Source organism: Nyctibius grandis, chromosome 26, assembly GCF_013368605.1.
Source record: "Nyctibius grandis isolate bNycGra1 chromosome 26, bNycGra1.pri, whole genome shotgun sequence".
NCBI classification, from domain to species: domain Eukaryota; kingdom Metazoa; phylum Chordata; class Aves; order Nyctibiiformes; family Nyctibiidae; genus Nyctibius; species Nyctibius grandis.
In genome coordinates, this window is record NC_090683.1 from 423,549 (window position 1) to 451,519 (window position 27,971).

Below are 27,971 nucleotides of genomic sequence, written 5' to 3' on the forward strand. Positions count from 1 at the left end.
GTTGCTTATTATACTTTGTGAGACTCTAAAAAGAAGTCAAGGGTCTAGGTATAAGTTGCTGAATCAAAGATTTTTCAATGTAACCACCACCCCTGCTATATATCAGCCAGGGCTTCCAGCGTAAGACAGCACGGTGAACATGCAGGAGCTGGTGAAAGCAAGTTCACTGCCAGTGAAATGTGGGACTGCAGAAATGGGTTCCAGCATCATCCACTCAAGGGTTTATGGGCTGCTGTATGTCCTGCTTGATGCGGGATGTTTGGATTTTAGAAGGTAACTGTGTGTGCACGCGTTCATGCGTGTATTTTTGTACAAGTGAGAGAGTGGGTGCTCGCGCATGAAATCAGCAGGTTTGTTGCACAGAGCTTGAGGAGAGCGATGGGGATGAAAGCAGAGGTTCCAGGCAAAGGCAAGGGGGGAACATGCCCGACAAGAAGTGGAGCAGGAGCTGGTTCAGCGGGGCAGGGGCAGGATGGCCGCAGGGTCTCTCCACGGCTCCAGACGAGGCTCAGCCAGGCCGAAGCGCTCGGTGTCCCCAGCCCCCGCCTGCCCTCCCGCACCCCTCCGTCCCCCGTCCCCAGCCGGCCCGGGTGCCCCTGCTCATGGCCCGCCGGCTCCGGGTGCCCCCGCTCATGGCCCGCCGGCTCCGGGTGCCCATGGCAGCCCTCCCGCCCGAGGGAGACCCCGCCCGGGGGCCGCGGGCTCCTCAGCTCGGGCCTCTCCCCCCCGCGCCCAGAGCTGCACGCGGCGGCCGCCCCGAGGCGCGGGGGCCCGGGCGGGCAGGCGGCGGGCAGGGCCGAGCGACGAGAGGCCCGGCCCGGCCCGGCCCGGCCCGGCCGGCGGGGAGCAGCGCAGCGCAGCGCCCGGGCCGGCCCCGCCCCGCGGCCGCCGCCTCCTCGCTCCGCCCGGGGCGCGCAGAGGCCGGAGGGGGCGCGGGGCTGCGCGGAGAGCGGGGGGGGGGGGGCGCCGGCCCGGCGGGGGAGGCTGTGTAATAGACGGGTTAACTTTGTTAATGAAATCGCACGAAGATGTAAAGGCTTTACTGCAACAAACCTCCTGTTACGTAGGATGGTAGGTTTAGAATAACATATGTTAAGCTTGTAACTAGATAAGGAAATTCCAACACAACCGACAAATGACAAATGCATAGATAAGGAGGCGCCAGGAGACAAATGGCTGCGCCTTGGGAACAAAAACAACACCCCTGCTGTGCCTTAATTGTTGTCATTTACAACTCTGGCTGGATAGTGTCTTTTCCTTGGGGCCAGCCTACCACGATTGTGAATTATAATAACCCAACCCATATTAATGAATATGTATGCTTTGTCTAATAAATTGATGTTTCTCCTAAGATTCGGTGCGAGCCGTTGGCGGAGCTGTTACTCCCGCGGTCGCCCAGCGCTGTTTTTGCTCATTTATCGCTTGCTAAATTCATGTTAATAAAATTTCTTGTTATTAATATAGATTGGCTTTCCCGATTTATCACGAGCGTCTATAACAGCTGGAGGTGAGCGGGCAGCGGGTGCGGGGAGGGGGCGAGTGCGGGGGCGCGGGCGGCGGGCCGGGGGCTTGTGGCGCCGGGGCTGGGAGCGCTGCCGGGGGCAGGGGCTGCCGCTCGGTCTGCAGCAGCCGCGGGGGAAGGGGGGTTTCGGGCAGCGGCCCCCGCAGCGGTGCCGCGGGCGGAGCCGCGCTAGGAGGGAAGAGCTGCGAGGAGCCGGCGGGCAGGTGCCGAGGGGCCGCGGCGGGTGGGGAGGGGGCCGGGGGGGCTCGTGTTGGCTGCGACGGCGGGGAGCAGAAGGAAAAGCCTTCGCGCAGCTCTGGGAGCACGAGGGGAGAGTTGCCGGGATGAATAATGATGCTCAAGGTGAAGTCAGACACCTGGATTTTAGTGAGCCGGGTGTGAAAATGCTTGCTGGTTACCGACGTCATTTATCAGCTTGTCTAAAGGGAATCGCTTGTTTTGCAAGTGTAACGTGAAGTTCATGAGACAAGTTTTGCAGCAGCCAGCTGGCCGGTGTGTTTGCAAGGCCAGACGTGGCGATGTTTGTTCTGCAAAGGAGCCCATCTCTGCTGTGGCCAACAGGGACAGCTGGGTGCGAGCGGTGAGACTGTGCTGGGGACTGATCTGGCTGCAGGCTCGGGTTTACCAAGACGGTCAGGAGACTTACAGAGTCTTAGGAATGCCGAGGAGCTTTATCCCCATTTCTGATTTAAAAAAAAAAAGAAAGAAAAAAGAGAAAGGAAAAAGCTTTTCTGTTGTTAACCTAAGGCTGTGTGTTGGAAGATGAGGGACTTGTGAGATGGTTGTGTTCAGAGCAGCAAAGAAGCTGGCAAAATTGAAAAGTGCATCTGACGTGAAGCCAAAAGTGCTTCTGCCAAAAGGCAGAAACTCAGTTTCTTTTTGCAGTCTGTCCCCCAGGTAATTGGGAGAGACTCGGCTTCTGTGGTCACTTGTGGCAAAGATTAGATTCCTGCTGGCAGCTCTGCAGGCTGTGCTTGAGGAGCTCATGGACTGTTTCAGCTCGAACCAAAATAAAATCTCTCTTGTGAGTTGCTGCCCTTTTCCCATGTTCTTAGACAGTGTCTGGGGAGACCCTGCTCTGCCGAGAGAGAGAGATGAACGGTGGGGCTCGGGGACGTCTGATCTATGCGCTCTTTCCTCCCAAGTCTACCTGGGGACGCCGACCCGTCTGAAATCTGAAGCCCTGAAGCTGTGTCCTGGTGCAGCCATCGTCACAGGCTGAAAAGTTCAGTTTTCTAGTCTGCACTTTGTTGGGCAGAAATCGAGCTAAAGAAGGCTTATTTTTAAAACTACTCCACTTGAGGGAGTTCCTTTTCTTCTCTTCATGAGGTCAGCAGCTTGATGGAAGGCATTTTTTCTTGTGGTTTTTGAAGGCTCCGTAGGATTTTCTGACACGCTTTTGAGTGCAGAACGTAAATGGTGTGTGGTCTGAAGGAGAGCACGAGCTCTGAAGAGTCAGTATCACAACAACAGCCTTTTATAGTTTATAATCTTTGACAGGCCTAGCAGTGTGCAGTAAACACAACCCCAGCTGTGTTGGCCATTCGTGCAACCGAGAATTTTTCTGAAAGGCAGCTGATGAGGATCTTTGATTATATTCATGAGCCCAAAGGGCTCAAGAAGCAAAAAGGGGTGAGGAAAGTCTGATTGCTTTCTGTCCTTTGAGATATCTATCAAGAAAATTAGTACTGTTTTTCTAAACTTTTATTCTGTGTTGTATCACCAGATTCTGTAATATTCTTAACTCTTCCCTGCAGAGCTTTTTGGGAAAAAAATTGCTTTCAGGCTCCTAATTGTAGACCAATTTTTTCTTTTCTGACACGTTTGTGGCAGAGAACAATACTTAGCAGGCCAGGGAAGGACCTGAAAGCCTCTGCAGATGATTCGTTTTAGCATTGTGTGATTCGAGGAAGCGGCATATATGGGCTCGCTACCCAAAAATCAGACTGCAAACCAGTGATTTCTGCTTGTGAATAGTGATGATGGTAAATTAGTCAATAGAGCTGCAAGTGGTAAGGGTGTAGCCATCTAGGCATGCTTGTGAGCTTTGCCTCCTTTTCTTCCAAGGTAGTTTACAGCCACGGGAATCACAGGATTGTTTTGGCTGGAAAGGACCTTGAAGATCATCGAGTCCAACCATTAACCCAAGACTACCAAGCCCACCACTAACCCATGTCCCTCAGCATCACGTCTACTTGTCTTTTAAATCCCTCCAGGGATGGTGACTCCACCACTGCCCTGGGCAGCCTGTTCCACTGCTTGATACCCCTTTCCATGAAGAAATTTTTCCTAATATCCAATCTAAACCTCCCCTGGTGCAACTTGAGGCCGTTTCCTCGCGTCCTATAGCTTGTTACATCCGTTGTGTGGCCACTGGGTTGCCCCGAGTCCAGGTGATGGTGATTTGTCAAGACTTTGGAAGCAGTTGTTTTAAATGAGAGATGGCTCAGGGAATCTTCAGATCTTAATTTACAGCCCTTTTCTCTGCAAGAGAGTAAAACACAGCTAGAACGTTATCGTACACTACCTTTTCAGGTCTAAGATGAGTAGGGGACAATTTTATAAGCTTGCTACTCACCCCTAAGAGAAATATGCGAGAAACACAGGCTCCGTGTTTTAGGTGATGCTGAGCGTCCACGCAAGTTAGTTGCATACATCCACTCAGAAGTTGCTTTGGGCTGTGTGTGCAAAATATTTAGGCTTAATTTTGTGTTTTGTATTTTTTTTCCCCAGGTTCCTTTTGCAGAGGAGGCCAGTAAGGACTTGATGACGTGAATCCAGGTATTTCCAGGTACAGTGTAGCAGTTGGACACGTGGGGCTCAATGGAGGCGTTCTGTGCAACACTGCAGTTTGATCACTTGAGCTGCGTTTCTGTGGAGAGAAGAGGTACCACCTATGCCTGCCCCGAGCCACTTGTGCTTTTCTCTCCTTCCTTGCATTGAGCCTGCACAAATGATTTTGAAGCCAAGTAGTGAATTGCACTGAGGAACTGGTATGGGGTAAAATCAACCCCGAGTAAAAAGAAAAAAAGATTTAGTTTGAACCCAAGTCTTTTTCCTCAGCCGGGTTCTCTGTGAAGCCTCACAAATCCTTGTAGTGAGTACGGGGAGGTGGTGGCAGTGAAGTGGGAGTGCTGGTCGGGAAGGGGTGGAGGCCAGGGTCTAGTCTTTGCTGGCAGTGTTGGTTTCCGCTGGCTGTGAGTTCTACAGAACCTGTCTGAGCAGGGGAATCTTTTGAGGCTGGAAAGAGCAGGGGTTTCATTGTATGGATCGGAGTGGATCTCTCCACCCATTGATATAATCTTAAAGGAAACCCATCTGTTTCTTCCCTCGCCGTGGTCGCCTGGGCTCTAGTCTTTGGCTTTGTTCAGGTGAAAGCAAACTTAGAAGGAATGGGTTTCTAGAATCCCAAAGGGCTGACATCCACAAGTCAAAACGAATAGTCCGTCTTGATTTTCTGTAGTGTGGGCTGTAACTAACGTGTGCTCGTTCTCTGAAATGATGGAAATTGAGTCGTATCTCACAGCACTGTCTGGAAAATCACTTTTAAAAAATAAAAGATTTCCAGGGTCAGGATGGAATTACGTGTTTTCTGTCCTGCTTGTATTTCTGTTATCTGTTACTTCCCTGTAGGAGAAAAGCCCTGCTTTCACCTAAAGGGAAAGGGGAAGCCAAGAGTCTCTATGTGATACAAGAACTTACTTAGAAACAGATTGCTTTTTAGAAAGCCAGAACCGTGTAGTTATTTCCTACTAGTAAAATGAACAATCCTCATTGTAGTTAATAGCGTACTTGAAAACTTGGATGGTCTATGTCACGGGTTTAGAATGTGTACCAGCGTTTTCATTGCAGTGCAACACACGGCAGGTTGTGTTGTAAAAGCTGCAGCTAAGAGAGTCTCTAGAGCTGGAGTACATCTGATAGAGGTGCGTAGGAAACTGTGCCCAGAGCTGGGGCACTGCATCCTTGCCCAGCAAGGTTGCTGGAGGAGGAATATGGCAGAAACAGCCGTGGTATTTCCAAATGTGCATGTAAGTTCTTGGGTTTATTTTAAATTTCAGGAGGGTGGGTTTTGGCTTGTTGAGGGATCTGCTTGGCAGGATCTTGTGGGAGACTGTCCTGGCAGGCAAAGGTGCCCAGATGGCTGGTTGATCTTCTGGGAGAGCCTCCTCCAAGCACAAGTGTTGTCCATGCCAGCATGCAGGATGGCCAACCAAAATGGTAGGAGGCCATCAGGGATGAACAGGGACCTGTTGTTTGAGCTCAGACACAGAAGGGGAGTATCAAGAAGGTGGAAGTGGGGATGGATGTCCAGGAGGGATATAGAAGTGTTGCCTGAGCGTCCAAGAGCAGAGACAGGAAAGCCAAAGCTGAGCTGGTGTGAGGGATGTGAAGGGCAACCAGAAGGGCTTCTGTAAGTACCTTGGCAGCACGAGGAAGGCTAAGAAACATTTGGGCCCGCTGCTGTGAGTACCTCCTGACCAAAGACACGGTGAGGCCAGAGGTACTCGGTGCCTTTTCTGGCCTTGTTGTGAACTGGTTAAAGCAGTAGTTGTTTTCTACTGAGCCAAATGCAGGCATTGTCCTCATCCCCCTCAGTGAGCGCTGATGGAGTGAGAAGAGCTGTCTGATGTGCATTCTGACGTGGAGGAGTGCCATGAGCCTGAAACCTGGGAACCAGGGCAGAGCAACCCAGCCCTCTCAGTGGGCTGAGAAGAAATGTTAGTGAGTGGGGTGTGGAGGTGAATTTTGCCTTTCTGCTTTAGAAGTGAGGAGTGAAGAATCAAGCTTCTGTTGGCCTGGTAGTGGAAGTAAAGAAACACTGGACAGTTCCTTGAAAAGGATGAAGAATTGCCAAATGTATTTATTGTTGGGTGGGCAGCAGACGTGCAGTAATTTGCTGGGAAATGTCAGCTGGTAGATCTAAGTGAGGAGAGCATCTGAGAGCCAGGAAGTGGAGGGTAACTGGTCATTGGTGGAGAAAGAAAGCTGCCCAACTAATTTCCAATTTTGAGCCAGTTTTCAAAGAAGGGGAGGTGGAGAGCAAATTGTGGGTGAGGAGAGTGGGCCTGCAGAACATAGTGTGGACGGTTGCAAAGGGAAAGAGGTGGTGGTTTTGTTTCTTTCACTCCTAGTCAGTGTTGAAAAACAGTCTTATTTCATGCAAAAAGAAAGGGGAGATTGTGCAAGAAGTTGTGGGTTTGGGGAAAAGACAAGGGCGTTGAGAATCCCAGGAGAAAGAGATGAGAAAGCCGGGGAATAGAGGAGAAAGAAAGCAGAATTAGCTGCAGGTCAAAAGAGACTCGTACCTAAGATTCATTCCAGAATCCGTCGGTGTGATGGGAGATTCTGCTTTTAATAATCTCCAAGAGAAGTTCAAAGAAATGGAGATGTAGAGGGTGGTGGGTGTTGTAGGGAAGTGACTTTGTCAAAGAGAGCGAGGAGGAGGCGTGCCAAGAGAGTGAAGGTCAGTAGGTGGTTCATGGACTGGAAGTATAAGGAAAGAGATTTTTCTTTTTTTTTTTTTTTTTTGCTATGGGAGGACATTCTTGGAGAGGCATTTTTCTTAATTGATAAATTTGAGCTGAGGCCTTTGGACACTGTCCATCCATGGTTAAATGTGCTTGATGATGAGACAAGCCTTAAAATGTTGAAGAACCAAGAGAGGGATCTCGGGCAAAGGAAATGTTGATATGGATAAGGCAATATCCCAGAGCAGGTGTGACACCAGGATAGCTACCAGGGATGAGGGAATGGAAATGGGCATATCAAAGCTGAAGTGAGGTGTGAAAAGGTTAACGTGTTCCCTTCAGGCAGGACTGGAACTACCTAATCTGCGTCTCAGCGTGCTGAAAATAATGGTACATGTACTTGAGAATTTTGAAGCAAAGATTTTTTGTCTATGAATTTTACCAAATCTTTAGTGGCAATACTTGATAGATGTTAGAAAAAATGTATGAAAGGTTTTACAAAAAAATAGATGAAGAAAAAATTATCCCAGCAACTGTCATCCCACTATTGTGATCTTCAGTGTGAAGTTGAAAACAAAAAAAGAGGAGCAAAAAACCGTGGCGACTGAGGTTAAGAGATTAGATGATATGTGTGTTCAAAAGATAGCCTTAAGGCATGTTAGTCTGAGCTTTCTTTGTTAAACTTATGTATTTCTGCATAAAAGAGGTGCGGTGAACAGGACAAGCCGCTCCATTTTGCTCTCCAGCATGTCAAGATTTAAGAGGCATTTTTAGTATTAATTCTTTGGGGCATATTTTGCCGGCTCTCATCTGGGGCTCAGCGGTGCTTTTGCAACTCTGGGGTGCCGTTTCCCGCTGCCCACTGCGCTCTCTCCCCACCCACACACAGGCACGTAGCGGTTCTGGACAGACACAAAGAGATTTAAATTTGAAAAACGAGAGCAAAACTCCAATAAAACCTACTCTAACCCCTCCTTCCCCCCAAATACATCACCCCTCCTCCCCCACCCCATACTCCCCGCATCCCCATCTCATCCCTGTGGTGGGACTAATCCTCCCCTGCTACCCCCTTGCTGCCTGCCAGAGCCCTGTACTTGCTGGGTGCCATCGACAAGGTGCTGTGCCCCCGCTTCTGTCCCCGATTCTCTGGCACGGCCGGCTGGGACGGGGAAAGGTCCATCCCCGCACCCCCCCACAGCTCCTGAGGCTCCATCCCGATGCTGTAGACATCTTGGAGGCTCAGGATGGCCTCGGTGGCCTCAGGGACACTGTCGTCGGGGGTGAGCAGCTCCTCGGGCAGAGACAGAGATGCGAAGTCACAGCGGGGGATGGCTACACCAGTGCCACCAGAGCTCCCAGGCATGGGGCTGCTGCTGGGGCCATCCTGGCTCACCCCCACCATGTCCGGGGAGCAACCAAAGATCTTTAGGGCCTCTTTGAGAGGCACCTCCTTGTCCATGTTGAGATCACCTGCCAGGTGCCCAAGGGCATGGTTTTGGGGGGCAGCACAGGGGATGGAGGGGATGGTGCTGCTCAGGGGGAAGTCGCTGCCCGGGGCTGCCGCTGCGGGGATAGCTATGCCAGAGCTGTGAGTCTCTCCAGACTGTCCCTCCATGGGCTCGCACTCAAGGACGGACATGGGCAGCAGCTGGGTGTCCAGGACCACCGCTCTCCCCTCGCTGCTGGTGCCACTGTGGTCTCCAGGCATGGGGCCTCTGCTGGGGCCATCCACGCTGAACTCCACCACCTCCAGGGAGTCATCAAAGAGACTGAGGAGCTCTTGGAGAGCCAGCTCCTCGGACATGGTGATGTCACCTTCCAGGTCCCCAAGATCTTGGCTGTGGGGGGCAGCAGAGGAGCTGGGCTGGACGTTGCTGCCTGGAGGGATGTCAGTGCCCCTGGGTGCCCATGCGGGGGTGGCCGTGCCAGAGTTTAGGGTCTCTCCAGACTGTTCTTCCAAGTGCTGGCAGCCAGGGATGGACATTGGCAGCACCTGGGTGTCCGGGGCCACTCCTCGCCCCTCGCCACTGGTGTCACTGGGGTCTCCAGGCCTGGGGCCGCTGCTGGGGCCATCCTGGCTGACCCCCACAGTGTCCGAGGAGCAGTCAAAGAGCCTGAGGGCCTCTTGGAGAAGCATCTCCTTGGACGCTTCAAGGCCACCTGGTGGGTCCTCAAGGCCTTGGTTGAGGGGGGCAGCACAGGGGATGGAGGGGATGTCGCTGCCTGCTGGGATGTTTCCGGGGATGCACATCAGCATCGCTGGGGGGGCTGGGGCCACCGCTGTGCCCTGATGGTTGTGGGGTGCGAAGGGCTGCGGTTGGCCGCAGGGGGTGCCTGGGGCTGCCCAGGCCAAGGGGAGCCCGCAGTCCCCGGGACCCCACAGGGCAGCACCTGGCAGAGGAGCGGCACCATGGGCGAGTATGGAGGTGGCTGCTGGAGGCAGGGTGGTGATGGTCCACTGGATGTGGAAGAGCAATGGGTCGAAGCAGCCGCTGCACGGAGCCCTCTGCAGACCTGTGTGGGGGAGTGGGAGCCGTGCTGGGCTGGGGGGAGTCTCCAGGCGCACCCGCCGAGCCGTCCCGATGGCCGACGTCCCCTGGCTCTGCGCCAGGCACATGGGGAGCTTGTGGCCAGGGCGCTGCCCGTGGGGTGAGCTGCTGTGCCGGGGGAAGGGGCTGCACATCGGGGAGAAGACTGGCTTGTGGGGGGTGAAAGGGGAGAGCTGGCCCCAAGGATCCAGGCAATTCTCTGGCAATGGGACTGACTGGGCCTGCATTAGCCAGGCGAGGGCAGGGACGCTCGGCCGGGCTTGCTGCAGCGCTGTGCCAACAGTGCTGGGGGGACAGGGGTGGTGGGGCTGGGGGAGTGCCCGGGGTGGGGGATGCTGAAGGTGCGCAGGGTTTGGGGTGCCCGAGCAGACAGGGGTGCCATACCTGCTGGTGGTGGTTGAGGGTCCTGGGGTGCCCCCACGACTTGGGGTGCCTGGGGTGCCCCCCACACTGGGGGATACCAGGCTGCGGGGAAGGGCTGCTCCTGCCCAGGCAGTCGGCACAGGGTGGCTGAGCCTGCAAGAGAGCCAGGAGCGATGGGAGGCGGTCAGCTCCGCTCTGAGTGTCCCTGGGCTGCAGGGGTGGGGGTCGGTCCCTACCTTGGGGGTAGAAGGTTTCGGGGAGCTCCAAGGGGTGAAGGAGCCAGGGCGCCGGGCGGCCCCGCCCGCAAGAGACTCCCCAGCTCCTGCTGGGAGGGAAAGGGTTAAAGGCGTACCTGGGACGTACCCTGGAGGTACAAGAGAAAGTCTGGAGAAAGGAAGACTTTCCCTTGGTTTAGGATGATCAAGTTAGAGATCATTTAGACAAACTGAACACCCAGAACTCTATGGGCCCCGATGGGATGCACCCATGAGCATTGAGGGAACTGGCAGATGTTATTGCCCAGCCACTCTCTATCGTCTTTTAAAGGTCATGGGGAACAGGAAAGGTTCCTGAGACCTGGAGGCTGGCCAATGTCACTGCAGTCTTTAAAAAGAGTAAGAAGGAGGACCCAGGCAACTACAGGCCAGTCAGCCTCACCTCCATCCCTGGAAAGGTGATGGAGGAGCTCATTCTGGTTGCCATCTCTAAGCATATGGAGAAGGTCATCAGAAGTAGTCAACATGGATTCACCAAGGGGAAATCATGCTTGACCAATCTGATAGCCTTCTATGACTAGATGACTGGGTAGGTTGATGAGGGGAGAGCAGTGGATGTTATCTACCTTGACTTCAGCAAGGCTTTTGACACTGTCTCCCATAACATCCTCATAGGAAAACTCAAGAAGTGTGGCCTAGATGAGTGCACAGTGAGGTGGATCGAGAACTGGCTGAACGACAGAGCCCAGAGGGTTGTGATCAGCAGTGCTCAGTCTAGTTGGAGGCCTGTGGCTAGTGGTGTTCCCCAGGGGTCAGTACTGGGTCCGGTCCTGTTCAACTTACTCATCAATGACCTGGACGAAGGAACAGAGTGTATACTCAGCAAATTTGCTGATGACACAAAAGTGGGAGGGGTGGCTGATACACCAGAAGGCTGTGCTGCCATTCAGCGAGACCTGGACAGGCTGGAGAGCTGGGCAGAGAAGAACCTCATGAAGTTCAACAAAGGCAAGTGTAGGGTCCTGCACCTTGGGACGAATAACCCCATGCACCGGTACAGGTTGGGGGCTGATCTACTGGAGAGCAGCTCTGCAGAGAAGGACCTGGGAGTTCTGGTGGACAAGTTCCCCATGAGCCAGCAATGTGCCCTTGTGGCCAGGAAGGCCAGTGGTGTCCCGGGGTGCATGAAGAAGAGTGTGGCTAACAGGTCAAGGGAGGTTATCCTGCCCTTCTACACTGCCCTGGTGAGGCCACATCTGGAGTAACTGTGTGCAGTTCTGGGCCCCCCAGTTCAAGAAAGACAAAGAACTACTGGAGAGAGTCCAGCAGAGGGGTACGGAGATGGTCAGAGGACTGGAGCTTCTCTCTTATGGGGAGAGGCTGAGAGAGCTGGGTCTGTTCAGCTGGAGAAGAGCAGACTGAGGGGGATCTTATCAACACTTACAAATACCTTGGGGGTGGGTGTCAAGAGGATGGGGCCAGACTGTTCTCAGTGGTGCACAGTGACAGGACAAGGGGCAATGGGCACAAGCTGAAATATGGGAAGTTCCATCTGAATATGAAGAGGAACTTCTTGACTTTGAGGGTGACAGAGCCCTGGCACAGGCTGCCCAGGGACGGTGTGGAGTCTCCTTCTCCGGAGATATTCAAAACCCGCCTGGATGCAACCCTGTGCAACATGCTCTGGGTGAACCTGCTTTGGCAGGGGATTGGACTAGATGATCTCTAGAGTTGCCTTCCAACCCCAACCATTCTGTGATTTTGTGATTCTGTGAGGGCTGGGATGCCCCCGGCCCCGACAGGTGGGTCTCAGGGGCTGGGGGTGCAAATGCTTTTTGCTTCCAATAGTGTTTTTTGGGGAGAAAAAGCAGCTGTTGATTGGGCCAGGCTGTGTGGGGACCAAGGTCCATCCGCAGGCTCCTTGTGCCACACGGCCAATGCGTTTGTGACTGTGGCCCGTGCTCCTGCGTGCTGCCTGGGCTGGAGTGACACAGGGCTGAGAAAAAGGGTCTCGAGGGCGCGAGGGAAGGTCGTGCATTGTCACTTGGCGGCACGCTGTCCCCCAGCTCTCCCTCAAGTCATGCTGTCAGGTCTTTCAGGCTCCTGATGGGGAAACAAGCAGCTCCGCATCCCTCTCAGTGGGAGCTGCGCTGACGCCCAGGAGGGGACAGTACTCACTGCTGCGATCTCCCAAAAAGGGACTGGATTCTGCACAACTCCTGATGATGAGATGCTGGGGCTGGTTGTGCTCTACAGGAGCCTAGGGTTTGGTTTAGTACATCCCCTCCTCATACATGGGGGATTTGGCACTACCGAGGACATCCTGGTAGGAGCAGAGGCCTCTCACTCCCGCAGTGTGAACAGTGTGTGGCATGGGGGAGTCGGGAGAACTCCTGCCCTGAACTGGAGGCCAAAGGTGTCTCGTGTCCTGTACCCTGTTAATTAAACAGAGTGCTCTCTGTTCATGAGGCACCTCCTGCTGCAAGATTGTGCAGGACCTCTGCTGCGTCACGTGTGGCAGGGACTGATGCTGGGGGCGTGAAGGCAGCCACAGTTGTGAAAACATAAAACTTTATTTCATTTCGGAGCACAGCTGAGCAACCCCGCTCCTCGACACACACGGCCCTAACGCCTCCTCTTGCCTCGATGCCACGGGAAAGGGCCTCATCAGCCCCGTCTGTAGGAATTTGCCCTGTGTTTAGGCAGGAAGGTGAAGCTGGTAGGTACGGGTCCCAGGAGCAGCTCCCTGGAAGAAAGAAAGAAAAGAACAAAACCAAACCCCAACACAAACCAAGGAGAGGTTTGTGTTCAGCACAACAGAGCCACCGGTAGCAGCTGCTGCACGGCCCTGTGGTTCTGCAGCGGTGGTAGCTGCAGTCAGGTGTGTCAAACCAAGCCCTTATCCTCCCAAAAACTGAGGGCTGCTGCACAGAACCACCTCTGGTGCTGAGCTTTACCCCTGAACCACAGTGCTGGACGGACACAGCCTCCAGAGAAGGGCAATGCCCTTCTATCTGGGGAGTCACCGAGAGTCGATGCCAAAATGGGTTCCCAAGTTGGGTGACCTGAATAGCAGCCGCACCGCTGGCAATGACATGCCTAAAATCAACACGAGCCTCTGAAAAACTCCTCCCCACCTCTCGCCATGCTTGTGCAGAGCTAAAACCCTGTTAGTGCCAAAAAGTATTAAGGTGAGATCCTAAAATGATGGAAGGCAGTTCTGTTGAGATCAGATTTATCCTGGCTTAAGACTTCAACTATTTCACACTTTGGAACACACAGAGTATTTTCAGTGCAGAGTAATTTTCTGTGTAGTCAAGGAGGCTTAACTTGCTTCCTGGGTGCTGGTTCAATACAGCATCACTAAAACTTTCCATCAGACGTGTCAGAGAGAGGATGCCAGCAGGGCATAGAACTGCATAGCAAGAGCCTGAATCTACAGCACAAAAGCAGAAATGGAGCGTGTCCAGAGAACCTGCTTCTGTTCAGCATCTCCTTCAAATGGGCTTTAATGAATAAACCTAAATGGCTTTAAAGGTTTGAGCTCTTATGGCAATAAATGTCTATTACACGGCACTGCAAAGAGCACAGGTTGCAAAGCTGTATTCCTCTAAGTTTTTCTTGTAACGTTGCAGCTTACTTTCAGAAGTGTTACATGGATACACATATTTTCAATTAGGATATTTTGAAAAACAAACTTATTTAAAAAATATTTTTATTGCAATATGCAACATACGTTTAAATTGCCACCGGAAAGCAGGATCAATACTATTTAAATGTACTTTATGTCAGGTGCCCAGTCATTTATTTTCTCTGACTTAAAATGAAGAGGGTTTGGGTTTTTTTTTATTAATTGCTCAGTATTGCCTGATACAGGGTATGCACTAAAACTACTACTTCTGCTGAACAAACTAGAAAATACTTGAAATCTTTGATTTTAGGAGTGAAATATCAAAGGAGAGCAAGGGAACGTCAAACAGTGTATGAAAAGGCTGGCATTATTTAAAGGATTGGGGGCACCTGAGGCATCTGTGTGGAGAGCAGTTCCCCTAAAAGAGCACTGTTCTCCCTTCAAATGGTACCAGACTTCAGTACCTGAACTGAGTTTGCAGATGCTCCGCTCACCCCTTCGCCTGTATATGTGGTGTGTAGTTGCAGACCTCATGTTAAGACCCTGTGTCATCACACTCCTGCATTACAGATGCCCAAAGAGGGGGATGAATTCCATGGCAAACGCATACTTTAACTAGACACACAAGGCATGTGAGAGACGAAGCCCCCTTAAGCCCTGCAGACTTCTGCACTGCTACCAACCCACCTCGTATCCACCGCAGCCACAACTGTCATGTCATCGTGTAGATGCCCCTGTCATAGTGTAAGTGCCCTGGAGCACAAAAACCAGCTTTTCTCTTCACCTTCCTCTGCATTCCCGAGGACCCTGGAGCAGTTCCCAAGCTCAGTAAGCAGATGGAGCTGTCACAGCAGAGTAGTCACTTCTCCCCTCCTCAGGATGAGAAAATGGAAACAATACTTGTCCCACCTATGGACCTGCTGCCCTGGAGCTTGCATTCAGCTGGGCTCTGAAATAAAAGCTCAGCCATTGCTACAGGATTGCCTTATCAGTGAAGCCTTCAGAGAAGGGGTTATTCAAAATGCCTACCAGTGGTGCTGGGTTCAGGCTCGTCTCTGCTCCTTTCCCAAGTGAATTTCTTTGGTTGTATGATGAACAGCTGGTCTGAACACACACAAAGGAGCACAGGGGCCCAACAACAGGTAGAGAAACCACAGTAACTGAACCAGAGAGATGGACACCCTGACCCAGCTCTTCCTAGGGCTGTCCCAGGACAGCCATCAGCCCCGTGCTCTGGGGGTGATACCCATCCCGCTCAGTCGGTGGTAGCAGCTTTCTGGGTCACCTTACAGACTGAGGCAGAGTTAATTCCTGGGGGGTACAGGACACATTATGGAAGGATGAGGAAAAGCATCTCAGGATTGTACAAGATTTATTATGGGATGTTTAGGAGAGGAACCACAGGCTGGTGGGTGCACTTGACCGGCCATGCCCTGTGCCTGCTCAGTGCAGTCTCTCCTGCCTTCTTATTACAATTCATTTCTGTTTTCCTGGGTGACGGCTCTCTGTTCTCTGTGTGTATGTGTGTATGGGGGCCTGAGTGCAGTAACTGGAGTCAGGCGGCCCGTGTGCCCATGGAGCCAGCAAATGGAGCAAGCACGGCTGTGTAAGGGTGTCAGCAAGTGTCCAGGCAGACGAGCAGCTGAGTAAGTGCAGTGGCCTGGGAACCAGCTGTGTGTGTGAGTAAGACAACTGGAAGCATTGGTTCCTGGAGGGACCAGAGGGGGCCAGTTGCTGGAGAGCTTAGAAGTTCTGGTGGCCAATTGAGACACCCATTTAGGAGAGAAGGGGCTGCATGGCTGGGTCCCTGAGGTGGCAGTGGCTGACCACTGGATATCAGGGGATGTAGAAATACAAAGACTGTTGCTGAACACCAAATATTGCAGAGGCAGAGGGTCTCAGAACCTGGGACAGAAGTTCAGTCTGATCCTTCTCATCTGCTGCATGGATCTTGTCCTCTTCCATGGCTGAAGGAACTCAGCTAGCCCAGTGGGCCAAAGAGGGCAGGGGAAGCTGGGTATGACCATGCATGGGATTCAGGTCCTTCAGCCTCCTGTGGCATCCAGTGGGCAGGAGTTTCTTCAGCAAACCTTGTATCTCTCCACCATCATTTCCCACATTTGGCTTAACCCCAGGACCACTTAAAGCCTACAAGAGTCCCAAACTGCAGCAGCACAGTTGCAGATCATCTGACAGTGACTCTTGCCAACTGCAAGTCAAGCTAAATGTGGGAACAGAGCAGTACCTTCACATGGATGACTGCAGGACTGACTGCAGCTATTGCCCCTTCCTGGCCCTTGGTAGCTCATGTTTGTACGCCGTGGCTTTTCTGAGGACCAAAATACCTTCCCTCTGAGTCACAGCACAGATCCAAAGATATGCTTTTCCATGCCTGAGTAGCCCTGCCCTGCTCAGGTCAATACATACACCAGCTTTGTGACTCTTCCTTTTGCAGATGGGAAGGGGAGACGGGGTGTGGATGGAAAGAGGTATAAAAGGGGCTGGTTGGGTGTCAATTGCAGGCAAAATGGCTTTGGGAGTACAGAAAGAGGAATGACATAGATACCTGTCCTTGCTAACCTTCACCAAATACCCATGAACCATGAGGGCAGATCAACATGTTACCAAGCATGCAAAGCCAGTATCCTGAAATACCGTAACTAATGGCCTTGTTAGGTCCTTTTGATTTATCTTACAAGTAATCCTTTGAAGAACCAGAACATGAAAAGGAAATAACTGGATTCAATAATAGAGTTGTCCTCAACAGCGTCATGGAGGAGTGTTTAGATAAAAGTGTGACTTTAACAGAATTTCATGGCGAGGTTCACTCTATTACTTACTACATGGAGGAAACATACAGCGTGCAAATCAGGTTAGAATCAATTTAGAATGATTGACACAGGGACTGGAGGGGCAGAAAGGTAAGGGAGACCCTCCCATTGAGTCATGAGGTTCAGAATGGACCCCCTTGCTTTCCAAACGCCTTCTCATAGAGGAGTCCAGATGCGGCTGGATCCAAACTTAGTCCCAGACTTGGTCAACGGTTTATGTCTAACAGATGATAGAAAGGGTAAGGGATTATATGCGTCTATAGCTAAAGGATTATATGTGCACACCCAATTCTCTATACCACTTAGCTACGATTTCAAAGTTTCATCATGCTCATTCCCACTTCACTGACCTTCCGTCTGGGCATCCAGTGTTAGTTTGCTCCGAAGTTTGAACCCTAGGTTCCCTGCAGCAGACTCTCGGGCATCGGATTTTATAAAAATAAATAATCTAATAGAGTGGTGCAGCAGCATGGTCAGCTCATGTCTCTGCAGAAGGGATGAAGGGGTGAACAAAGAAATCCCTGGGCAATTATACCCTCACAGACTATTCACCCGCCCCTCACGTGGTTCGGTCCAGTAGTAATATTTGGGTCTGGGTTCTTCTTGTTCCTCATTGGATTCCTTCACTGTCTTCAGACAGGCCATTGTCTTGTCTAGTTGCAGCTGCTGTTGATGGTTTGTAGCCTTGAAGCCTCTGAATCTTTTGATTTACGCTGGCTCTGGAGGCCCAGTTTTGACTAAGCAGGTACACGTTCAGTAAACCTAAGTGGAAATTTACAGCTTGCAGCCAAAGGCTTCAGCAAATCCAGCTACTCATGCTAAGTAAAGCTGAGCAAACAGCACACTAAATCACACAACATTATAACTGTAAGTGATCCATTCTATTGAAAATCTACTTATTTAAGCTAATCAGCTAATATCTCTTGAGAGGCATCCCTGCTAAAGGAGAGAGTTGTCTGGCGTTCAGTCCAGTTGCCATCCAAGGAGAACTCAAATTGGGCTCATTCAGTGAGCTGTCGTTGGCAAAAGATCTCATTGCTTCGAGGAGCAGCCTTGAGAGGAGATCTAGCTCAAGGGGAGGTCATCACCACGCAGCCATGGTGCCTGGCAGGGCCAGCTCAAAGAAGGCTCACTGAGGCTGTCATATTTATGGGATAAAGTGGTTGGCTCATAGTCAAATTGCACACAACGCGAAAGGGATGCACAAGACTCCTTGTACCCACAACTCATCAGTGCTCACTGTGTCGCTCTGCTTCTTTGTGGGTTTCCTAGAGGAGTTCTTGGCCTGGCCATGGCTCAGGCCTTCACCTCCTTTGGAGCCTGCACCAAACTGCTGCTGGTTGGTTCAGGGGGGTTGAGTGCATCCGTCACAGACAGTAGCTTTTCTTTCCCTTACCCACCAAGGACACAGCCTGCCAGTTTCAGTTGGAAGGGATGTGCGTGTCTCTGCCCAGGTGTTTCTGTGAACATGGGACTGGGAGGGAGGTGTTGAACCAATGCATGCTCCCCACGTGCAGGTCTGGTGGAGGAGGGGGTGTGTATGTGGTTGGAGACTACATCAGGGAATTTGGGAGGTACACGCTTGCCTTGGATTCCAGCTTCTGATTTACAATTCTTTAAGTTGTGAGAAGGGACATTTGGGTTTGACCGGGAAATCTATAGGAGGGGTAGTCACAACATGCCCTAAAATCTCCGAAAATTGTCCCAGTCACATCTGAGCCATGGTTCACTGGAAATGGAAGGGTATGGGAAGGGAAATGCCAGCCTTAACTAGGAAAACAGCAATACCTGACAATTTGGGAAAGAATGTGTCCCATGGACTAATGTTACAAATGGTGCAGAACTACCACGGTTCCAAAAACGAAGAACTCAGCCTGGCTGTCTTTGACACTGCGATGCGACTGGGCAGTCGGCACAGAGCTCAGCCCGAAGCAGTCACCACTGCGGATCGCTCAGCTCTGCCGGAACGAGACCAAAACTGCAAGATCCACCTGGCCACAGACACCCCGTGACCCAGTGCCTTGAGAGATGCAGCTCTCAAAGCCAAACAAGTGGACTTGCCTGTATGAACCCTTACAGAGGTGTTACTGGTCTTAAGTGCCTCAACATGTTCCTGTCTATTGCCTCTGATGGGGTGGCCAGCAACCACAGCCCTTGCACACCCCCTGCCCTGATCAATGCCCAGAGGAGTCCCCAACTCCTGGCCCAATGTGTGCAGCCCATAGCGGGGCCCATTCAGGACCTACGGGAGTGAGGAACTGTGCAGCTGCTTCTGGGATTACTGGTCAGTGGAGGAGTGTCATGGGGCATGGAAGGAGTATGTCTGCTCTTTTGGCCATATCCAGTCAAAGGAGCCGTAAACAAGACCATACAGAGATAAAACTGACACACAATAAGGGAGGTTGTGATGAGAACAAACCTGATCAGTCTCCCTAACTGGTAAGGATCATAGAATCATAGAATGAATCATAGAATCATAGAACGGTTTGGGTTGGAAGGGACCTTAAAGATCATCTAGTTCCACCCCCCTGCCACAGGCAGGGACGCCCTTCCTCTAGACCAGGTTGCTCCAAGCCCCATCCAACCTGGCCTTGAACACTGCCAGGGAGGGGGCACCCACAGCTTCTCTGGGCAACCTGTTCCAGTGTCTCACCACCCTCACAGTAAAGAATTTCTTCCTAATATCTCATCTAAATCTTCCCTCTTTCAGTTTAAAACCATTCCCCCTCATCCTGCCACTCCATGTCCTTGTAAAAAGCCCCTCTCCCGCTTTCCTGTAGCCCCTTCAGGTACTGGAAGGTGCTAGAAGGTCTTCCTGGAGCCTTCTCTTCTCCAGGCTGAACAGCCCCAACTCTCTCAGCCCATCTTCATAGGAGAGGTGCTCCAGGATGTGTGGAGCAAGCCTGAGAACATTTATTTTTACAGTTGGGAAGTTAAGGAAAGGAACGGAAACATACACACAGAGTCATAAAACCAGACCAGTTAGCATTAACAAAGACAATAACCAGTAAAATCCATCATCAGTCCCACTAACTGATAAGCTCTCAAGAAGCTACAGGCAACCAGGACTTTGCAACTGGTAATGATGCAAACCTGAGTGTCCAGGATGTTGGATGGAGTCGGTGGGACTGTGCCAGCTGTTGGGGACTGTGCAGGGGAGGAGGAGCTGGGAGCAGCAAAGAGTGGGGTAGACAGAAAAGGGGTATAGAAGAGGCTGGTTGGGTGTAAACCTGGGCCAGTCAGTGCTGGTCTGGCTGAGCTCTGCGCTCGACACCGCAGTCTGTCCTGTCTTAGTAAACCTTTTCATAACTCTCTCTGCATCATCTCACTCCATCCCATGTGTATGTGCTGCAAGGACTAAGTGCCAGCTACTGGGGGGATCAGCTGAGTGGGTTTGGTGCCAGCCACTGAAGCCAGGCCGGGGGAACAGGCACCCCTGGCCTGTGGTGTCAGCTACTGCAGCCAGCAGGGCCTCATCTCACAGCCTGCGGCAGTAACACCACGTGTCCACAAACCAGGTACCGGGGGACCAGCACGAGTGAGGGGCTCGGCGCCAGCAGCTGGAGTGGGACAGCAGCTCACAGCTTGTGTGCCTGGTGCTGGATGCTGGGGCAGGCTGTATCCCCCACAAACCGGGTGTGCATGTGGGGTGCAGGTGTATCCACCAGCAAACTTCAGGCTGGACCAGCTGGCAAGCAGGAGGCCCTGGGTCTGGGCAGGGGTATCAGGGGTCAGGGGGTCCGTGCTGGTACCTGGGGGTACCTGTCAATCTGGGGTGGCTATGGGACGAGTGTGTGTGTGTGCTGTGTGTTTGGTGTATCCAGCTGGCGAGTAGGGGACCCGTGGGGTGGGTCAGGGGGCTGAGGTCCAGGTAGGGGTCCTGGGCAGGCAGAGGGGTCCTGCTGGTGCTTGAGGGACCCCTGAGCGTGCACGTGCTTGTGAACCCCGAGGGTGTTGTGTGAGTCTGCCAGCCCCAGCGTGAGAAGGGACATGGCCAGCCGTGCTCATTACATGGGTCCTGGGTGTGGGTGCTGCTGACGGCAGAGCCTTGGCTGCAGCAGTCTTTGTGACCAGCTGTGTCAGTGTCATCTGTCTGTGGTCACCCATCTGTGTGCGTGCACGTGCCTCTGATGGGTGCTCAGCTTCAAGGCTGACTGAACCTGCAAATGGGAAAGCAGCAGCTGCGTCCCTCAGCTTGGGCAGAGACCTGGTACCTGGGCACCAGGCTGGGAGGCCAATGGCCAGGCAGGAGGGTCCTGGGCCGGGGCTGCTGGAGGCAGCAGTCGCTCTTGAAGCGTCTTAAGAATTAAGAGCACTCACCTCTAAAAGAAGAACAGAGAGACCTGCCCCAAGCCAGAGTAACTCTTCAGAGCACAGCTGGGCACTGCAGCTGGCTCAGACACGCTGGCAGAAACACTCTGCTCATCCTGCAGCATCGCAGGGATGGCTGTGCCAGCACTGCCATAGCACAGGACCTGTACAAGGATCACAAAGTCTTGCAGCCTGGGGGCCAGGGTTTACTTCTGGTCACCAAAAATAAACACTGGTCCACAATCCAATCTAGATCTCAGCTTGCTGTCACCCTAACCCTCATGTTTTCTGGCTGCACGGTAAGACAAAGGGGCATGGTGGGTGTGTGTATTTATCATGATGGAAAGTCCTAATTGCACCCACCAGCCAGCGTTTTCCAATCCCAGACTGGGATTCAGGTGTCAACAGCTCATTTAAGTCCCATGACGTGTTTAAGCCAAACGTCACGCAGAGGCAACCATTCAAAATCCTGAGTGTTACACACCCAGGAAGGGGGTCTGAGGCCTGGGAACTCTGCTTAGTGGCAGTCTTCCATGGGACATGCAACCGTCTTCCAGAAGAGCTGCAGGTTGCCAGCACTTCTCCAGCTGTACTGGTCTTTATTACCAATCACAGCCCAAAGCTGTTGCAATCATCCAGGTCCGTACAGGTACAGAAACAAGCTAACTAGGCTGGCTAACCAGCTTGCCTGACAGAAGGGTGCTGTAGCCCACATCTGGGGAAGCAGACTGAAGTCTGAGGCAGCTGGAGTAACCGAAGATGAAGCACTGCTGATCATCCCCATTGTACTGCCCCCCGATGAACTGGGCCTGTAACTCAGAGCAGGTCAGCCCATGCTCAAGGACAGGAAACTGAGGCACAGGGAAGAGGAAGGAATCTGCGCCTAAGTTACAGCCAGCACAGACACAATCCAAGCAAGCCACACTTATCACAGAGGGTAGCCCAGGTGATGTTGCTTTCACAGCCATTCCCAAAGTCCCAGCTCACCTGCCTGTGCTCATGCTGACTGCAAGGACTATCTCCAGATCCAGCTGCACAGTCCCACTCCAATTTTCCTGCCTGGAAACTCAGCAGATTGCCATTCTGTCTCCAGAGTGGACTGAGCAAAGAGGCAGGTGAGTGGGGAGTCCAGAGCCCACCAAGACTGACCCTTCAGCTACTGTGACTACATTAACCTGGCATAAACCAGAAATACGTGGACAGCTCTTGTTCTGGATGCTTTATTTCAGGAATGGAGCAGGTCTTTTTAACTACCTGAGGTGCTTTTTAATAGAGTTTTCTAGACCCAAATTACATCACACTAGGAAAATTTCTCCAGACACAGTGCTATAATGAACTTAGCTGCTCTGCAGATTTCACATCCCGCAACCCACTTTGGCATGTGAAAATGGGTTACAGGAAGCACGTGGATACATTTCCTTACAGTACGAGATGATGAAATTGCAGTGTTTTCCACAAGGGAAGAGGTACTGCTTGCCAAGGCAGCCTGGATATTCTCACTGCCCGATCAGTGGGAACCCCTTGAACACAAGTGCCACCTCATGGGACGAATAAGGGACCACCGCCCTGTCTGGGATCAGAGAACTACAGTGAAGGCAACAGCTGAAGTGCTCCCTTTAGCTCCCTTTGTTCATCTCACACAGAGATGAACCACCCAGTTTCTCCCCAGCACAATCTCAGATGTAGCTGACACTTACCCAAGGCCTCAAGAGCAGTCGAGGGGATAACAGGTGTTGGAGTGAGTCCAGAGGAGAGCAACCAAACTGGTGAAGGGTCTGGAGGGTCTGACCTATGAGGAACGGCTGAGGGAACAGGGGGTGTTTAGCCGGGAGAAGAGGCGGCTCAGAGGTGACCTTATTGCAGTCTACAACTACCTGAAGGGAGGTTGTAGTGAAGTGGGAGTCGGCCTCTTCTCCCGGGCAACTAGCGACAGGACAAGAGGACACAGCCTCAGGCTTCGCCAGGGGAGGTTCAGGTTGAACATTAGGAAGAATTTCTTTACAGAAAGGGTTATTAGACATTGGAATGGGCTGCCCAGGGAGGTTGTGGAGTCACCATCTCTGGATGTGTAAGAAAAGACTGGACATGGCACTTAGTGCCATGGTCTAGTTGACATGGTGGTGCCTCGATGATCCCAGAGGTCTCTTCCAACCTGATTGATTCTGTGATTCTGTGAACAGTCCCACCACCACCCTTGTCCCTACAGCTGGCAAAGCAGTGTTCTCCTTAAGCCCTGCCACAGCATCAGGGGTCTGCAGCCCTGGAGGGGTGTGACTCTTGGGCCTGGGCTCAGCTGGAGGTTCTGACACAGCAACCTGGTACCAGCACAAAGCCAGCACAAGACAGGAGATGGCAAAGTCTCCAAGCCACCCATATCCAGCACCCTTTTTCATACCTCAGGATGGATCTCCTCCCACAACCACAGCTCCATTCCCTAGGAGACTGAGAAAGGCAAAGCAGAAGAGCATAACTAAGTCTGTATGTGACCACAGAAGACATGGGGAAAAACAGGAGGAGGGACTTCCAGTAACTTGGAGGAGAATTGCGACACCTAAACACCCTTTCCTGCTGCCACCCTGTCTCTCAGGGAAGGAGACATTATACCCCCCAGCCGCTCTGCGAGCAGTTCACATGCATGCTGTGGGAAAGGGAAGATGGCAGATTCAGCAGCCACAACCCGTAGAGGGGCACGTCCCCAAAAGCAGGTAAAAAGGGATGACTCCTAAACTGGGATGCACAACGGGAGACAGAAGGTGAAAAGATTGCTCACCCTCTGTATGCGGATGGGGAAGTGTCAAGAAGGGGCAAGACTACCCTCTTGCACCCAGGGGAAGGCACGCGAGCCAGGGAGCTCACAAAACCAGGGCCCAGCCGAGGGGTCCTCAAGCCACAATGTCCTTCAGAGCTCCAGACAGGTCAGGGAAGATGAAATGGTAGCCGCTCTCCAGGGTGCGTTTTGGCACTACCCTCTGGCCCTCCAGCAGCATGACAGCCCGCTCGGCCCCAAAGACAGCCCGCAGAGCCCACGCAGGCACCGGCAGCAGGGCTGGGCGCCCCAGGGCTGCAGCAAGCTCCTGAGCAAAGGTGCCATTGGAGGTGGCAGGGGAGGATGGGGAGACACCGTTGAGGACGCCGTGCAGGGACTCGCTCTCCAGGGCATGACACACGATCCCAGCCAGGTCCCGAACGTGGATCCATGGGAAGGGCTGGAGCCCAGAGCCCAAGGGGCCTCCTAGTCCCAGACGGAAAGGCCAGAGCATCTGAGAGATTGCACCACCACCGCGGCCCAGCACTACCCCTGTGGGGAGAACAGAGTGAGACCAGGACCACCCCCCGCAAAGGACAAAAGCCCCCTTCACCCCCACACCTACAACCAGGAGACAATCCTTAGAGGGCTGGACTGGAACAGCACCCCAACAAGGAGAGAGAGGCACAAGGCCTGATGTCCTTCTCCCTCTTGCCCCAGCACCAAAGAGCCACCCTGAACAGGCATGATGCCCCATCTCACCAGATCTCACCACAACACCACGAGCTGGACTCCCAGGGATCAGAGCTGCAGCCTCCCAGGAGCTCACCAGGCGTGAGAAGAAGTCAAAATCCCCCCCAGGACTGTCCTCAGTATACTCAGCTGTGGGGCTGGGGCGGTAATAGCCTGTGGGCATAACAGCAGAAAGGGGGTCAGGGCTGAACCATGACACCAGCCACCTCCCCCCAAGCCCCCCCCAAAAAATGGACCCTCTTCCCTGCCTCCAGGAGCCCAGAACTCGCTCACTCCCTCGGGAACACCCTCACACGAACAGCACAAGGGCTCTCTGATGGCAATGCCAACAAGTTTTTGCACTACCAACGCGCTCTGCAAGTTCAGCGGGATGCACTAATCCTCAGAGTGAGCTGGCAGCCCCAAGAACCAAACACACCAGCAAGGAACACACTGAGCTGGCTGCACAGAAAGGCTCTTGCTCTAAAATTGGGCATCACGGGTGCTGAACTGTGGCAGCTTTAAAGACTGTAACAAGCAGAAATGCCAAGCTGGAGATATGCAGGGGGATTCAGCCAGGCCCTGCTGAGACAAACTGGTTCTATGGGATGCCTAAAGGCTTTCACACAAAAATGGAGAAAAGGTCCTGTCCTAATGACACCAAGAGAAAGCGCACTGACCCAAATTCCTCTCCAGCAGCACCAAAAAGCTGATCGAGGCTTGCCTGAACACAGTGACATCAATGGCAATAAAGCTGGCAGTTCAAGGCAAGACACGTGTCCCACCAGAAGTGTGTTTCTCGCTGGAGATATAACCTCTCCAAGTCAGCACGGGTCATGCCTTGGCCGGGCCCAACCAATACCTACGCCGGTGACGAGGACCCAAGCACGGGGTGGCTGTTCAGCATCAGCAATGGCTTTGACCAAGGTCTTGGTGGTCTCGATCCGGCTGCGGATGACTTCCCTGCAGAAGGCATCATTCCATCTGGGAAAGACAGAGCCACTGATTATACTCCCCACAAGGACATCCCAGGAAACAACAGCACCAACGGGGGCCCCAGCAGACACCCGCTCACAAGCGCAGGAGAGGTCACGTGAAGTCCCCCCAACCCCAGAGCAGGGGGAGGGCACGGGATCTTACTACCTAAACGCATGGAGACTTTGGGAGATGGTGGCTCTCCATGACCCACAAAAGGCTGCGGGTTTTGGACTGCCTTAGGACAAAGGTAGCAGAGGAGCTGGACACCAACGCTGGGTGCAGTGAACTCTTCCCAAGCGCTCGGCGGAGGCATTTCCAAAAACATCCCCGTAGAAGTCAAACTTTGGTTCTGATTTTGCATTATCTAAATGCAGGCATACAGTGTCATTCTGGAAACGTGGAACTACTTTGCCTGGCTTCCAACTGTCAGTCTGGAAGGGAACCTGTCTGCCAAAGGTCTCCCAGAATTTAACAGGCCCACAGAAATGTTTTGGGATAGCTGAGGACCCAGATGTCAACAGTAAGGTAACCCAAGTGCTTCCTGCACACCTTGTTTTGTCCCCAGGCCCCTTCCACGTTCTCTGACAACACTGGGCTGTCTTGCCTTCACCTTGTCCCAGCAGCACTACAGGAGACCAAGTTACCTGCGGAAAGGGTTGAGGACATTTTCACCAGACAAGTTCACCACGGCGTCGCATAGGGGCAGTCCGGAGCGGGACAGCTCTTCCTAGGCAGGGGTGACAGAGACATCTCACATCCAGCCTCCCCTCTGCTCAAGCCTTCCCCACAGCCACGCAGGGCAGGCTCCCAAGAGCTCCAGCCAGCTCCTCCCTGACCTTGCCTGCAGCACAAGCCGGAACGGAGAAGGTTTTGCTCCCTGGAGCTACAGCAGCACCCACCCCAATGGCTGCGACCCACGGAGCACCCACACGCCCCACGGCACACTCCCTGCGTGCCTCGGCAGCCCAGGGCCCGCAGGCTCGTCCCTCAGCCCTGACATGTCCCCCCTCCCATGACCGCTCCTGTCTCGTACCCAGCTGATCCGACCCTGGCCCCCGCGTCGGGACACGGGGGTCACCTCATGCCCGCGGCTCCGCAGCAGCTGGCTCAGGGCTCTGCCCACGAAGCCCGTCCCGCCACCTGCAGAGAGACCAGACGGGACAGACTCGCTCCCCCGGCCCCCAAGGCCGGCGCGGCGGGACCGTGCCCCGCTGCCCGGGGCCGTCGCTCCGGGCCGAGGCCCCCCCGCCCAGCGCCCCAGCCCCGGGGGCCTCCGCTCGCCGCTGCCGCCCGCCCCGCACCGGGGGCAGCGCGGGGCTGGCTCCCACCGCTGCCCGCACACCTCCGCTCCAAGCCCCCCCCAGCCCCGTCCCCAGCACAGACCCCGCACCCAGCGCCCCGCGGCGCCCCGGGGCCCCCGCTCAGGACCAGCCCCCCCCCTCTCCCGGGCGGCCTCCGCGCACCGACCCCCCCCCCCCTCTCCCGGGCGGCCTCCGCGCACCGACCCCCCCCCCCCTCTCCCGGGCGGCCTCCGCGCACCGACCCCCCCCCCCCCTCTCCCGGGCGGCCTCCGCGCACCGACCCCCCCCCGCCCTGCCGGGCCCCGCACGCACCCACCAGCACCCGCATCGCGGGCCGCGCGCGCCGGGGGCACCGAGTGCGCGTGCGCCTCCCACTGTCGTCCCCCCCCCCAGTGAGGGGGGGCCTTAAAGAGCCAGCGCGCCCCAGAGCATTGGTTTTTTCTCTATTTTTCCCCAGGAAGTCATCGGCACGGGACATTTCAGGGAATTTTAACGTGCAGAAAACTTGTTTTCTCTTAGAAAAAGCTCTTGTGGTCGAACCGTCCCATTGCACCGCAGCGGGAAGCCTCCAAACGTGTTTCTGACCTTTGTCAGTTTGTCAGGAGGTCGTTCCAATAACGAGAGTTTGTTTAATTCCTCTCATGATTAAATACACGGAATAGTTTGTTAGGCCTCAGAAATGGCAGGTGTAAGATCCGGAGGTTTTTCTTAATGGCCTGTCGGTTTATTTCTAGGTGGTTCAAATCCCAGAGTATCACAACCAGTTTCCCAGCAGCACCTGTGCAGGCAGGAGCTGGAAGTCTCCTATGGAGCAGCACCAGAGAACTGCACCTCCCAAAACTCACTGCCCTGAAGAACGGAGCACAGTGGGGTGTGACAAAACACAGTGTGGGAAATGCAGTGAAGCTGGGTCTGCGTCAGGCAGGGGAAGCCCTAAGTGCCTCTTCCCCAACACCTTAAGGAAGCGTAGTTTGATCCTGAATTATTCTTCCACAAAGCAAAATGAAGAATTTCAATGACTCAGTGACAGCAGTGCAGAAAATTACAGGAATGTCACCGAAATCAGGGATAAAACTCCTTACCACTGGGTTTTAGCATTAACAAGCAGGAATTACTTTATTTGGCCAAGGGACAGGGGGAATCACTCCACCTAACATGTCCACTGAGGCACAAAAGCACACTCATTATATACACTATAGAAAAATGAATATTCATACAATTCCCAAGAAAAGCCCTCCTGTTCCAAAAACCCTTATGCATATGCTAATACATTATGTAATGTCTTTGCGCATACATACTAAATTGGGGAAGGGGTCTCTGG

The 27,971-nt window shown here is 53.3% G+C and overlaps 1 protein-coding gene across 3 annotated transcripts; it reads right to left on the reverse strand.

Annotated features, from left to right (window-relative positions):
• Nucleotides 1–22,097: 22,097 nt before the first annotated feature.
• SDR39U1 (short chain dehydrogenase/reductase family 39U member 1) lies at nucleotides 22,098–27,028 on the reverse strand. Of its 3 annotated transcripts, XR_011049769.1 has the most exons (7): nucleotides 26,963–27,028; nucleotides 26,383–26,489; nucleotides 25,899–25,993; nucleotides 25,234–25,355; nucleotides 24,402–24,545; nucleotides 22,591–24,191; nucleotides 22,098–22,463 (listed from the first exon to the last, which is right to left on the reverse strand). XR_011049769.1 is itself a non-coding variant. In XM_068418630.1 (6 exons), the coding sequence occupies exons 1-6, from the start codon at nucleotides 26,976–26,978 to the stop codon at nucleotides 23,776–23,778; spliced, it is 900 nt and encodes a 299-aa protein (XP_068274731.1). In that variant the 5' UTR covers nucleotides 26,979–27,028; the 3' UTR covers nucleotides 22,098–23,775. The 3 variants fall into 3 exon arrangements, 2 of the variants coding, with proteins under 2 accessions (XP_068274731.1, XP_068274732.1); XM_068418630.1 differs by having other exon boundaries at nucleotides 22,098–24,191; XM_068418631.1 differs by lacking the exon at nucleotides 25,899–25,993 and adding an exon at nucleotides 25,994–26,076 and having other exon boundaries at nucleotides 22,098–24,191.
• Between the last annotated feature and the right edge of the window lie 943 nt (nucleotides 27,029–27,971).

What these genes read in the sequence shown, in the direction of transcription:
- SDR39U1 (XM_068418630.1), bottom strand. An exon ending in GCCAGGGTCGGATCAGCTGG is followed by an intron (nt 25,994 to 26,382) that starts GTACGAGACAGG and finishes CCCTTTCCGCAG; the next exon opens with GTAACTTGGTCTCCTGTAGT. An exon ending in GGGCCTGGGGACAAAACAAG is followed by an intron (nt 25,356 to 25,898) that starts GTGTGCAGGAAG and finishes TGTCTTTCCCAG; the next exon opens with ATGGAATGATGCCTTCTGCA.